Source organism: Lissotriton vulgaris, chromosome 5 (genome assembly GCF_964263255.1).
Source record: "Lissotriton vulgaris chromosome 5, aLisVul1.2, whole genome shotgun sequence".
In the NCBI taxonomy this organism is placed as follows: domain Eukaryota; kingdom Metazoa; phylum Chordata; class Amphibia; order Caudata; family Salamandridae; genus Lissotriton; species Lissotriton vulgaris.
In genome coordinates, this window is record NC_141693.1 from 80,815,153 (window position 1) to 80,829,473 (window position 14,321).

Genomic DNA, 14,321 nt, shown 5'->3' on the forward strand with positions numbered 1-14,321 from the left:
CATTTGCCCTTTTAACACGTATGCCGATTTTTATCAATTTCTTTTAAAACTGTCATGTGTTGTATACTGTGCTTTTATGGTTGTATGTCCCAACCGAATAAAGCTTGTTTGAATTTGAGTCGAAAGTGCAACTAGCCAAAACTTCCATCTCTCTCCAGCAGAAACATTAATCACTTGCGTTATCGTGGCATTTTTATTGTTGCCTGAAACGTGCTGGGCACACAAGGAAACAGCAGGTGCTTTTAAAACACAAAGTTATTTCTGAACACAGCACCTCTCCCAGGTCAGCGTAGGTGCGACTGCACCGGTCGCACTGTCCTAAAACCGCCCTGAATCTGGGTTGCATACAGGGTTCAAATGACAACTGTCTTGCCTCTTAGTTCACTAATATTAGCACAGTCACCGAGGCGGGGGCAGGAATGGTTTCTAAGGTCATGATTAAAAACAATCACTTTTAATAAGTGCTCCTCAGCGCATCACCTATAATGTGACATATTAATGTCAAAGCTCCGCATGCGAAAGAAATGCACATTTTTCAATTCTGCATAGACTTTAATATGTCTTCCATGATGTTTGGTGTATGATGCATATAGCGAACATTTTCTGGGATTATTTTTTAATTGTATAAGGAAAAGAAATATGTAGTGATCACTTTCCCATGAGGCTTCTGGTTGTCATGGCAACATGTAAGAGGATCATTGTGAAGAAGATTCTTTGGAAAGTTGGTGTTTAAACGGGATGGACAGGTGAGGTGTGGGCTCTTCACATCGGGGATTGTCTGACATCTATACATTAATAAATCTACATGAAAGAAACATTCTTTTCAAGTCACTGGAATTACTACACCCTCCCATGATACTTATTCCCAAAGGGAGTGTTTTATTATTTAAACAGTCTCTATTTGTGCTCCTGGTCACATTGTTATCGCTGCAGAAGGGGGTGGGAGGAAGGGATGAGGGGCTGAAGCTCCCTGCAGCTCTCACACCAGCCTCATTTCAGTTCCTGCATCGATCCAGAAGTACGGGAAGAGCCGCTCTGTGAAGGGGGCCTGTGGGAAGGTGTAGAGAAGCTCCATGGAGTCAGCATTGTACAGGGAGATCCGCCCCCCCTCATAGTCTAGATACACCCCCAGCTTCTGGGGCTTCTCACGAAGCCACAAAGAAGTCTCATCGTAGGTGAGAGCTTTGTAGCTCCATTGACCGTCCCACCTCCGTATAGCCCAGACTCCCTCGGAAGGTGAGTGTACGAAGGGTCCCTTTCTGTTCACAGACTCTGCTGCGACCCCCACCTCCCACCCATACCCCTCCTGCAGCAGCTGCACCTCCCAGTAATGTCTGCCGGAGGTGAACCCCTCGCTGCCCAGCACACAGTGGTAGTAGGTGAATCTCTTGGGGGTGTCCGGCACAGGCTGTGCGGTGTCTGTCCGTATCATACGTCTCTGCCCCTCAGAGAGGAGGAGCTGTGGATGAGCTGTGTCAGGATCCAGAGTCACTGTCACTGAAGAGAAGAGATTCATAATTAGAGATTTAATGACACAAAGAAAGGCTGTAATTACTGCTTTCCATATGATTAATTTACACCACATCTGGAAGGAGCACGCTGTGCTAGAGAGCATGGCACTAGACTGCTCACTACACTAATGCAGGCATTCATCTAGAGCACACACTACACAAACAGGACGACATAGAGAGGACATCCTACTATACACTGCACTGCACAGAATACTACATTACACCACACAGTGCTAAACCACACACTGTGCTACACCGAACACTGGAGCAGATAGGGCACTGTAAGAGTCAGTACCCTGTACTAGACGGTACAGAGTAACAAAGCTACTAGAAGATATACTATACTAGTCAGTACACTGTATTAGATGGTGCTAATTAACAGAGCTACTCCAAGGTTTGCTGTACTAGTCTTTACAGTGTATTAGATGGTACGGAGTCACAGTGCTACTAGAAGGTACACAGAAAGAGTCAGTACACTGTATTAGACAGTGCAGAGTAACAGAGCTATTCCAATGCATACTGTACTCTTCAGTACACTGCAGTAGATGGAACAGAGGGACAGAGCTACTTGAAGTTATACTGTACTACTCAGTGCATTGCATTAGAAGGTACAGAGTAACTGACAGCTACTACAAGGCATACAGTACCACTCAGTGCACTGTATTAGATGGTAGAGAGTGCCAGAGCTACTCTTATTTATTTTGAAGTTTTATATAGTGCTAGCCAGACCTGAAGGAATCGGAGCGCTTTACAACATCTGTTGAATAACAGTTGCGTATACAAAGAGTGAAATATACATACAGTGTTCAAAGATGGGTCATTACTCGGTATAAGCCATATCATTCAGATGCAGAATAGCAGTGGAGGTGATAATCGTCGGGGAGAGTAATGAGCGGGGTAAGAGTAAGATGCTGTAGGGAGTTGATCTTATCGTAGTGACTGGATCCTCAGTTAATGTCGGATTGGTAAATTGTAGGACCTTTGTCATTTTGGGAGAGCTCGATTGAGGAAGAGCACTTTGAGCTGGCATTTGAATTCTTTGAAGGAAGGGTTAGTCCTGATATGTACAGGGATGGCATTCCAAATTCTGGGTGCATTTCCATAGAAAGATCAAGATAAGGTCTTTTGTTTACAGGTTTTCGGGGGGACGAGTAGCATAGTGTTGGTGCTCCTGAGGTTTCTTGTCTGTCCCGCTTTGTTGAGGTTGGCGGCTAGATAGGATGGTTTGCCAGTGTGGAGAGCTTTGTGGGTGAGACTTGCAGTCCTGAAGTTGGCTTGCAATTCTATTGGCAGCCAGTTGAGCTCTTTGAGCGGAGGGGAGATGTGATCGTATATTTTTACCCAGTCACCATTCTGGCTGCTGCATTTAAGGTAGATCTAAGAGGAGCAAGGTGTGAGGGTGGCGTTCCCGTAGTCTAGTCTGGATAGCACTAGGGATTGTGTAACTTGCTTCAGGTCATTTGGAGGGATGAAGGGTTTGATTTTGTTTACTAGTTTTAAATTGAAGAAGGCATATCTTGCAGTGTTTTTGAAGTGCTTTATCATGTCAAGGTTGGGGTCTAAAGTTATTTCAAGTGACTGCACGGAGTCGGCCGGGATGAGAGTGCAGTTGAGAGCATCAATAGACTTTATCCATTCCGTGATTCGGGGGGTCTGTTCTTTGTTAGCTATGAGGAGGATTTCCATTTTGTCCTGGTTAAGTTTCAGATGGTTTTGGGACAGCTTGTTTTGGACTTAATTAGGGTGTCATTTAGTTATTTCATATCCGCTATGGAGGAGGTTTAGAGGTAGATATGGGTGTCGTCGGCATAGAGGTGGAAGGGTATGTTGGCTTTTTTGAGGATGATGGTGAGTGGCTCCATGTAGATGTTGAACAGTGCAGGTGAGAGAACTGAACCTTGGGGGATGCCTCTGGTTATAGGGTGTAGGTCAGACATGAAGTCTCTGATTTTTATTTTGCGGTTTTGCAGGAAGGAGGTGAACCATTGTAAGGCCACCCCATGTGCTCCTACCCTTTCTCTGAGTATGTTGATGAGTAGATTGTGGTCAACTGTATCAAAGGTCGCTTAAAGGTCGCGGAGTATGAGTAGACAGCAGCGATCCATGTCCATTGATTTATTATTGTCATCAATGACATTTAGGATGGCACTCTCTGTGCTGCATCCTTTTCTGAAGCCTGATTGGTGGGAGTCGAGGAGATTGTTGATGTCCATGTGATGGGAGAGTTGACGGAGTACACATTTTTCTATGAGTTTTGCTAGGAATGGGAGATTGGAGACAGGCCTGTAGTTGTTGAGATCACTTGCGTCAGCACCTGCTTTCTTCAGTAAAATTGCTACCTGGCCGATTTGCAGGCAGTTAGGTATGATTCCTGTTTGAGGGAGCTATTAGTAATCTTCGACCAGCGTGGGACTAGGGAGAGTTTGAGATTTTTAGCCAGTTGGGCAGTGAGGGGGTCCTCAGTGTGAGAAGAAGGCTTGGACCAGTAGTCAGTTCAATAATTTTGGCTTCATTGATGGGTTTGAATGCTATCCAGTTGGATGGAGGTGATCCTTGAGTGAGAGCTCGATCTTTGTTATTTTTTCATTGAAGAAATTGGCAAATTTGTTACAAAGATCTTAGGAAGCCGGAATTGCAGAAGGTGGTGGTTTGGATGTTTGTTGTCTAATGATGTTGAATAGTTCTTTGGCGCGATTGTTAGCATTTTTGAGCGCACCACAGAAGAAGGTGGATTTTAATTTAAGATGTGCTTTTTATAGTTCCTACGTTCCTTTTTGAGTTGCTCGAGGTGGGTTGTTGAAGGGTTATTACGCCAAATTCTTTCTGCAGCTCTTAGTTGCCTTCTTTCCATGTTAAGGTCAGTGCTGAACCTCGATCTTGATGTTAGGGTCTTGTTTTTTTCCGTTTCAAGGGGACTATTTGGTCTAGCAAGGCAGAGGTAAGTTCTGTTGTGGACCTGTCGTCTGCGGTGGACAGGGGAAGTGTATGTAGCCTTTTTTCTAGTTCTTCAAGGGGGATTTGTCTCAGGTTCCTCGTCCAGTGAAAGTGATTGTTTGTGCTATGCGGTCGATGTGTCTTTTGATTGATATGAAAGAGAATGCGAATTGTGGTCTGACCAGTCAACAGGGAGGGTACAGTCGACGGTGATATTTTTTTTATTTTTATGGACTAAGTTGGCCGTTGAGTAGGAGCACCTCCACCGAGCTCCTGGGTTGGGGAATACTTCATCGGTATTTATCCTCCGAGTACATGGCCATCCGACCCATCCGACCATAGCATAGCAACCAGTAATTAATATCGGAAGAACATTGAAAGAATCCTGAAGAAAACTTGTTACTAAAGACATACCCCTGGACTCAGCGAGGACTCGTTGCAACTGATCCTCCACTCGCCCCGGCTTCATCAAAGACGCGCACTGAAGGTCCCTGCAGCTCCCGGACTGAGCCGACCGCTCCCCGGTCGAGAGGACTGCCTCGGTGAGTCTCGGGGACCGATGCCTGGGGTTGAGACCGTTGTGGCTTTGTGGTTGCCCCCTGGAACCTGAGGCCTCCAAATCAAGCCTAGTCTGCCCCGAGCCCCCCCCCCCCCCCCCCCCCCCCCCCCCTTGAGGACAGCGCTTAGGGTGAGTCCGCTGATCTACGCTGGCGTTTTCAGCCGACTGAGGCCCATTGACTGGGGCCGGCCGAGACTCCTCAGCCCTCGCCTCGCCGGAGGTTGACGACCAGGGCCGCTGAAATCTACTGGCGGCTGACCGAGACATGCCGTCTGAGGCCTATCGTGACTCCCAGCCCGTGCCTCGCCTGAGGCTTGACGATCGAGACCAAGGTTGAGCCCGTTGAGAGTGGCACTTCTCTGCTTGGTACTGGGCCTGATGTGGCCTTGCCTTCGCCACCTGGAATCTGAGGCTCGGAAACGTGTCTTTGATGCCCTGAGCCCTCCGAGTCAGGCGCCTGGGGGGAGCCCATTAAAATCTGCAGGTCACTTGTGGCTAACTGGGGCCTGCTGATTGGGGCCTGTCGAGACTCCCCTGCCCTCGCCTGGGGCTGACAGTCGGGCCGCTGAGGTCCTCAAGGTCGCTTGAGACCGACTGGGGCCTGCCGTTTGAAGCCTTTCGTGGCTCCCCGGCCTGCACCTCGTCAGAGGTTTGACGATCGGGACTGGCCGAGACTCCCAGCCCTCACCTCGCCTGAGGCAAATGACCAGGGCCGCTGGAATCTATGAGAGGCAGACCGAGGCCTGCTGTTTGAGGCATATTGTGACTCCCCAGCCCGCGCCTCACTTGAGGCCTGACGATCGAGACCCTATTGAGCCAAGGTGATCCCATTGAGAGTGGTGCCTTTTCCACCTGGAGCATGGCCATATGTGTCCTTACGTTTGCCACCTTGAACCCGAGGCCTCTGAGTCCCGCCTCTGCCTTTGAGACCGAGCCTCCCGAGGCTGGCGCCTGGGGTGAGCCCGATGGGATCTGCAACGTCTCCTGCAGCCAACTGAGACCTGCTGATTGGGGCCTGCCGTGACTCCCCAGCCCTTGCCTCGCCTGAGGGTGATGATCGGGGCTGCTGGGGTCTTCAATGTTGCTTACAGCTGAAAGAGACCTGCCGTCTGAGGCCGGTCGTGACTCCCCAGCCCGCACCTCGCCTGATGTTTGACGATCGGGCCCCCTGATCCTTGATGAGCCCGTTGATGGTCGCGCCTGGATTGCCCTTGGCCTCCCAAGGCCGGCGCCTCTGAGGTGAGCCCGCAGCCCGCGAACCTGGGTGAGCCCGTTGATGGTCGCACCTTGACTGCCCTTGACCCACCGAGGCCGGCGCCTTGAGCCCGCTGAAATTCTCAACGTCACTTGAGGCAGGCTGAGGCCTCCCGACTGAGGCCTACTGAAACTCCCCAGTCCTTGCCCCATTTGGGGGCTGACGAACAGGGCCTAGATGAACCTGTTGAAAATAGACCACATGTAGCTTGAGGCTGTGCGAGACCTGCCGATTGGGCCCTGCCGGAAATCACTAACCCTCGTGTTGCCTGAGGCCGATGATCAGAGCCCCATGACCCTGAGGTAAGCCCGCTAATTGGCCCCGATGTTGCCTGAAACCGATTGAGTCCAGCCGTTTGAAACATGCAGGGTCTCTCCAGTCCTCACCTTGCCTGAGACCGATGATCGGGACTCACACAAAAAAGTCCCTCGCTATGGGTCCCTGCCGTGATCGGCCCCCGCGGCTCAAGACGCCCGGACTCTGGGGGATCCTGCCGCACACCGAAGGCCCGTCAGCACTGCCCCTTGATCAGCAACAGGAGCCTGTTGGGTCAGTGTATTATCCACCCCCCCCTCTTTACTCACCTGAGACGGACGCTGGAATCGGGCCTGCCTTAAAACCCTCCGACCAGCACAATGAGCAACAGTTGCCCACTGCTCACCCCAAGACCCATTGTACCAGACCTCCCCCGAGATCACCTAAGCCTCCTGAGACCCCTCAATCCTCTAAACATCTAAGACTGACGCCAAAATATGGCCACTGTAGCCCCCTGGATCCTTGCTTGCGAACTAATAGGTAGGTACGAGCAGTGGCTCCACGCGCCACGCTGAGACCTCATGAGCCCGTGCCTCATTTGGGCCCACTGAGACCCTTTGACGAATAATTACCCCGTAATAGCGTGAGGCTGTCACTATATAATGTGTGACTAAGATCTGCAAGTACCCCTCTTACCTCGCTTTGTTCAATCAGTATATAATGTGTGAATCAGTGTCAATCAGTATATAATGTGTGATATATTGTTATCTTGCTAGCCTGAGGACCTACCTCTACCTTTCTCCGCTCCATATTGACAACCTTCCAAATCTTAATAACCCCCCGTCCTACCCTACCTCTGCTCCCAAAATCTCCCTTTCCCTCCTCCAACCCCGCCAATCCTCATCCCCCCTCCTTACCACTCCCTCTCCCTCCGCGCTCTTACCTTAAGCCCCCTTCTTCTAAAAATGTTCCCCCATCTCTTCGCTCGCTCCCTTTTCTCCCCCAGCCAAACCTCACCACCATGTCCCGCCTCAATACCATCCACACACCACCCCCCCTCATGCCCCAACTGACAAACAGTCCGCCCTCACCAACTCCTGGACCATTCCATATCCTCCCAACCTTTCGCAAAATGGCAAAAAGAATCTTAACCATACATTTCTAATCCAACATTCTAAAACCCTAATTGAAGACAACTACCACAGCTCCATGTCCCCCATTAAAACTAACTATATTTTCTACACCAAACGCCCCTCCAAATGGAAGAGCACCTTTTTACACCACCTCCCAGTATCTAGCGCAATCAAAATCCCCCACGGTTTCAAACTTGCCACTTCTCCTACCTCGTTTTCCCCTGTGAAATAACCATCTCCATCTACAAAACTGGAAATATCCTGATCCAAGCCTCTGAACAGCACCTCACAATTTTTAAACTCCTCTTCAGCACTCTTTCTAACCAGCTGACACTACCCACTCCTCACCCTCTCAATCCCTTAATCCCTCAGAGCACACCTAAACCGCCACAACCCCTAACCCTCTCCCTAAGGACCGTCCCCCAAAAACTACTACTTCTCTGGTACCCTCCCTTGAACTCTCCGCTGCAACAACCCTATCCCCTCTACCTCCCCCACCCACTCCCAAATCCCCTCCGCCTCCCAGAGAAATACTCGACTCACCCATAACACTCCTTCCTGTTATGACTCATCCCTCTCCTTAACTCCTAGCCCACCCCCTGTTCTGGAACCACCCCCCCACTACTCCTCAAATTCACTCCTCCAAATTCCCATGTCCCCCGATGACCGTCCATCTCCAACACCCAACCACCTCCCCAGTACCCCTCATCCCCTTCTAAACCGTCCCATAACGACCGTAACCCCATGTCCTTGCCGCTTCCTGTACAGACGACACTTCTATGTCACCCTCACTCGAACCCTTCCCTGCTGCAATCTGATTTCCTCTCCCCACTCCAGCTCCCTTTCCTACCTACTTCCAACTCTCCTCTACCTCCCAGAGACAAACTCCAGTCCCCCATAACATTCCTACCCGTAATGACACATCCCCCTCCGTAACTCCTGTTATACCCACCTCTCTGGAAACATCCTCTAACACACTCCTTCAAATTCCCATGTCCCCAAATGACCGTCCACCTCCAGCACCCTATCACCACCCTAACACCCCCCTCCCCTTATAAACCATCCCTTAACAACCATTACCCCTCAGGTCCTTACCCCTTCTTCCTCAAACCTCACATCCACCCATTACGCTGATACCACACCCCCTCTCACACCTTACATGCTCCCCTCACCTCCCCCCTTCCCCCTCACTCCCCTCCAAGCCATCACACATCATACCCATCCTTCCTCCCAATACTGGGATGTACCACCCTCCCCTCCCCTGGCCTCCCACACTCCTCATTCAAACCCAGATCTACCCACATTATTCCCGAACCGCTCCAAGATCCTCTCCCTAGCCACTCTGTCCCAACACCCCCTCCACTCCAGCCACCTCCACCTCCCTCCTTTTTATTCTTAGCCAGACACTTCGTAACTTGGACTATAATCTCGTTACCCTAGCTACTGAACTTACCCTTCTCAGAAAAGATTTCAATCGGTTCAAATCCTACAAACCCATAGACCGCCCTTCTTGGCCCCCTCCCCCCAAGTGCTAACCCTCGAAAACACTCAGATCCCAAACAACGGTTAACAACACCTCTCCTCACCCGCTCACACAGACCCCTTCAAACCTCTAATACCTACTCCGCCCCTGACCTCTCTGCCCTCTGCCACACCTACCTTAACAATCCCCCACCTAAAGAACCTTCCCCCTCTCACTCCAAAATCCTGGTTATCTTGGGGACCAGCAGAATCCCGGAGACTCTTAGACCCCCCTCAACTCACCAGCATTTAATTACTCCCCCAGCTATCACCAACCCCAAACCCCTTACCTGCATGCTCATGAACTACCAATCAGCTGTCCAACATGCAACAGAAATCTCAGAAACCATTCTTAACGAAGGTACCAACATCGCCTTCTTCACTGAAACACTGGCTACTGTATTCTCAGAAGAGGCAGACCTGAAAAAATTGGGGGTGGTCTAGCAATCATTCTTAAGGAAGAACTACAACTCTCCCCTATTAATAACACGGACTACACAACCTTCGAATACTTAGGAGCCAAACTTAAAATGAAATGCTCTCCCCCCATACAACTGCATAACATCTATCATCCTCCTGGTGAAACCCTTCCCTTTGCAGAAGAATGTTCTGACCTCCTAACTAAATCGCTACTTTCCAGCACAAAAATCTCTCCCTAGGAGATCTTAACCTCCACTGGAACGAACCTGATGCCCCTGCAATCTACCTCAATAACCTCCTTGAGATTAGCGACCTCAAGCAACTATGCCACTCCCCTACCCACGCCAAAGGAGCTATCTCCAACCCAGATCTTACATCCCTATCCAACATCATCCCCATCGACTGGTCTGACCACCATCTCATTCTGTTCACAATCTCACCCCCAGCCCCTCCTGCCCCAATAAAAATCAATAAATCTACAATCGTAACGAGAAATTTTAAACAAATCCCACCTGGCGCACTGGAACATAAACCCCAATCCCAACTTAGTCTCACCCCCCCCCCCCCCCCCCCTCTTCAAATGCTAATGAACTCACGGAGCATTTCAACAAAACTGTATCAGAGGTGTTGGACCAACTTGCCCCTCTGAAAACTAAAACATAAAAAAAGCCCCCTGTAAATCATGGTTCACCCTAGCACTTAATAAAGACCCTCGCTGAGACTGGTGGAAAGAACATGGCAACAACACCCTTCCCCATCCCATCTTGCCCTCCTTAGAACTGCGAGATCCTCTTACAAAAAACACACATTTTCCAAAAAATCATAATTCTTTCGTTTACAACTCTCTCGTGCCAAAAACAGACCTAGAGAACTGTTCAACATTATTAGAAATCAAACTGCCCCTGCACCCCTTAACCGGGTGGCCTCCATAAACAAATGTAAAGAAATTGCCAACTTTTTCAGTGATTTTTTTTTTTTAAATCGCAGAAATCGGCCGTGCTTTTCTCGATACTCAACCCTCGCTCACCCCTCAACCTCCCCTGAATACCACACCTCTTTCCCCACTCCCCTTGAACACATCCCTGACTCCCTCACTCCCCCTCCCATCTCATACCCCTCCTGAACCCATTAACCTTTTGCTTAAAAATAACGCCTCATGGCATAATTTCCACCTTGTCTCTGAACGGGATGTCTTCAACATCTTAGCCAAAATCAAACCTTCCTCCCACACCAAAGATCCTCTCCCTCCGCACTCATCCAAGATCTCAAACATGTCATTGTCCCCTACTGGTCCAACATCATCAAAGCCTCCCTCTCAACAGGGAGTGTTCCCATCTCCCTTCAACTCGGTCAAATCACTCCCATCCCCAAAAATCCCAAAGCTGACCCCAATGACCCTAACAATCTCTGCCCCATCTTCAACCTCCCCCTCCTCTTAAAAGCCATGGAAAAATGCACCCTACTCCAACTGGACAAACACATTAACACGTTCAACCTGCTTGACCCCCTTCAATCTGGCTTCCGCAAAGGTTGCAGCACGGAAACCGCGAATCTCAACATAGTCGATGATATTCACCTAGCCATGGACAAGGGCGAGACCTACCTACTCATCCTTCTTCACCTTTCCGCTGCATTTGACAGTTTACCACCCAACCCTACTCAACACACTCAAAAATCGCTTCGGCCTCAATGGCACTGTCCTTAACTGGTTCACCTCCTACTTCCAACATAGAACCCAACAAATTAAAATTCAAAACTGCCTCTCTAGCCCAACCTCTGTCTCCCTTGGTGTCCCTCAAGGATCCATCCTCTTGCCTGCCCTTTTTAACCTCTTTATGGAACCCCTTACCCGGATACTCAAACAAGAAAAAATCAACTACCACCTGTACGCTGACGACACCCAACTGTACTATAAAATAAAATCCCATGCTCATATCCTGCACCTTTACACTGTCTTAACCAAGAACCAGTATAGGAAAACAAGGGTACCCCGAAAAGCGAACCTGGGGTTATAGTGTATATAAAGAGTACAGTGGTTGAAGGGTGGCCTAGCTAGGTCCAAAAGCAAGAGCAATTACTCAAACTAGACACTAAATCAGGGCGGGAGCAAAACATGTAGGGCAACATGTGTATTTTTAATTAATGTGTTTTTTCAACATATTTAAAGAATACGTTCAGGTGCTCACATAAGTGACAGGGTGGGGTTTGTGACGGAGTGAAAGTAACATAGACAAAGAATCACATAAACAACACAAAATTATATACAATGGAAGGATTTTCGTTGGGGGGAGGGTTGACGACATTTGGATCTTTTAGTTAGTTAAGATCATCATCAGGACAGGGTGAGCAGTCTGAAACTGAATTAAAGCAAGCTCAAATTAGCACTTAGCCCTACTTAACTTTCCACTTAATGTAGTGACTTAGTGCTCCCAGTGACATGATAAAAACAGTTGGCATGCAGACTGTTTATTCTTATTACTTAGAAGGTATAATGCAGGCGGGAAACCGGGCGGTGAGGGCTGGGGCGCGCATAGTTGCATGGGATGGATTTTACTATTCGATCACTAACGCGTTGGGGACTGTGTAGTGTGGCTACAATTACTTTCTTTGGGGGTCAGATCAATGGTGGAGGGAGGCAGACTGTGACATGAATACTGAAGTGGTTGCCTGAAACCAATGGCCAGCGGATACTGCTGGCACGATTTCAAATGAATCAAGGTTGGGGGTGGAATTCTATAAATGGGCAGAAAGCAAAAGTCAGCTCAATGTTGGCAACCTATAAGTATTAGTCTAAGTGAGGTTAAGAAGGTATCTCTTTTACTTGTTGGTTGAAAGGGTAACTCCACAACTTGCTAATCGTTCAGGAGGGAGAGTCACTTACAAAGGAATCTAAGAAAAGAGAGTGAATCAGTATCCAAAACAACATGGTTGGGGAGTAGCAGAACTGATAATATCCATGCTTACTGGGGTTGTTCAAGGACTGATGCTGTACATGATTTATTGTCACCATTGGTTCAGAGGCTCGGCCAGTCGGTCGTCTGAGCTTAGGCCTTGGGGGAAGCTAACACAGTTACCAATTTATCTATGCAGTGAAGATACATCTATAGTGCGAGATAAAGGTGCAGGAACTTACTCTAAGGACTAAATATGTAAATCGGTGTTTCCTCTGGAGGTGGTATGGTAGCGGCTGTGCAGACTAAGGCGAGGACCAGGAGGGTACTAGAGGTCCCCAAAGACGGCGATTCAGTAAGTACACTGGCCCAACCCTCTAAGCTAGTCTAATTTATCGGCAATAATGTATTAATGTAAAGTAACTTGTTCCTGTTTTGCCAAACAACTCTTGTCTTTTCATTCCTTTAAAGTAAATACATATCCGAGCAATAGTACAGGGCGTCAAGACTACTCTAAGGTACACAGTACTAATCAGCACACTTTATTACATAGTAATGCGTAACTGAGCTACTCTGTGGTATCCTGTGGTACTCAGTACACTAGTCTGTTCACTGTTTTATATGGTACTGACTGACAGAGCTACTCCAATGTATACTGTAAAAATCAGTACACTATATTAGTTTGTACATAATTCCAGAGCTATTAGGAGATATACTATATTAGCCAGTACACTTTATTAGATCGACTAGAGCTCCAGAGCTTCACGAAGGTAAGGCTGGGCTGTGATTGTGGAGTTCCGAGAACTTCGCTGCACTGCACGGAGTTCCAAAAGCAGTGGAGTACGTTACTTTGCACTGTTCGCATTGATTTTTAGCAGTGGGTGTTTGCCCCACGCTGGAAAACAGCACGAGCAGCACCATGCGCAGCAGAAGAGGGTGCTGCTTCTTTCTTCCATGCGAGTAGATGTTCTACTCGAGTAACAGGTTCCTCAATGCGAACGGATGGTTTCTCAGAATGAGCGGTCGCGACTGCCCGCATTGAGAAATCTAGCTGGAAGGTGGTCTAGCGTTGGATTTTTCTCACTCATGCACGTCAACTTAATATTGGCAAGCAAGTAAAAAACTTGATGGCATGCCAAAGCTACTAAAAGGGATACTATACTAGTCAACACATTGTATTAGATGTAACTGAGTGATAGAGCTACTAGAAGGTATACTGTACTTGGTAGTACACCGAATGAGGCAGTACAGAGTAATTCATAGCTACTTCAAGTTAAACCATATCAGTCAGTACACTGTATTAGATGGTACAGAGTGACAGATCATTGACAGAAAAACAAATTATCCAGGCAAAAACAATGTAGATGGCTGGCAACTAGTTAGTGTAACAATATAAACACAAGTAAAAGAAAAAATTATAAACAATATTTGTAATCACATATGAAATTTAATCACATTGATAAAAATTGATAGACAGATACAAAAGTTATATAAAAACGATAAAAAGAGAGTACAGTAATCAATTGTAATAATCTCTAGTGTTAAGGGGAAAGTTAAAAACTATCATGATTCCCACAGCTGATTGTCAGAGTAGATGTCTTTCTGCCTCAGAGTGACAGATCTACACCAAGGTATTCTGTACTTGCCGATACACTGTATTAGATGCCGCACAGGGGCAGCACTCCTCCAGGGAATGCTGTACAAGTCTGTACAATGCATTAGACAGTACAGAGTGACAGAGCTATTAGAAGGTATACTGTACTAATCAGTACACTGTATTAGAAGGAATAGATTGCCAGAGCTACCAGAAAGTATAGTGTAATAGTCAGAATACTTTATTAG

General features: G+C 47.9%; 1 protein-coding gene across 10 annotated transcripts in view; it reads right to left on the minus strand.

The window, feature by feature from the left end:
* Positions 1–531: 531 nt before the first annotated feature.
* The window catches only part of LOC147710249 (butyrophilin subfamily 3 member A3-like), a 192,360-nt gene continuing 178,570 nt past the window's right edge, over positions 532–14,321 (minus strand). For all 10 annotated transcript variants that reach the window (XM_086920929.1, XM_086920938.1, XM_086920937.1 and 7 more), the window contains one exon: positions 532–1,497. In XM_086920929.1, coding sequence (XP_086777055.1) covers positions 980–1,497 — 518 coding nt within the window. In that variant the 3' untranslated portion in view covers positions 532–979. The remainder of the gene's footprint in view (positions 1,498–14,321) is intronic.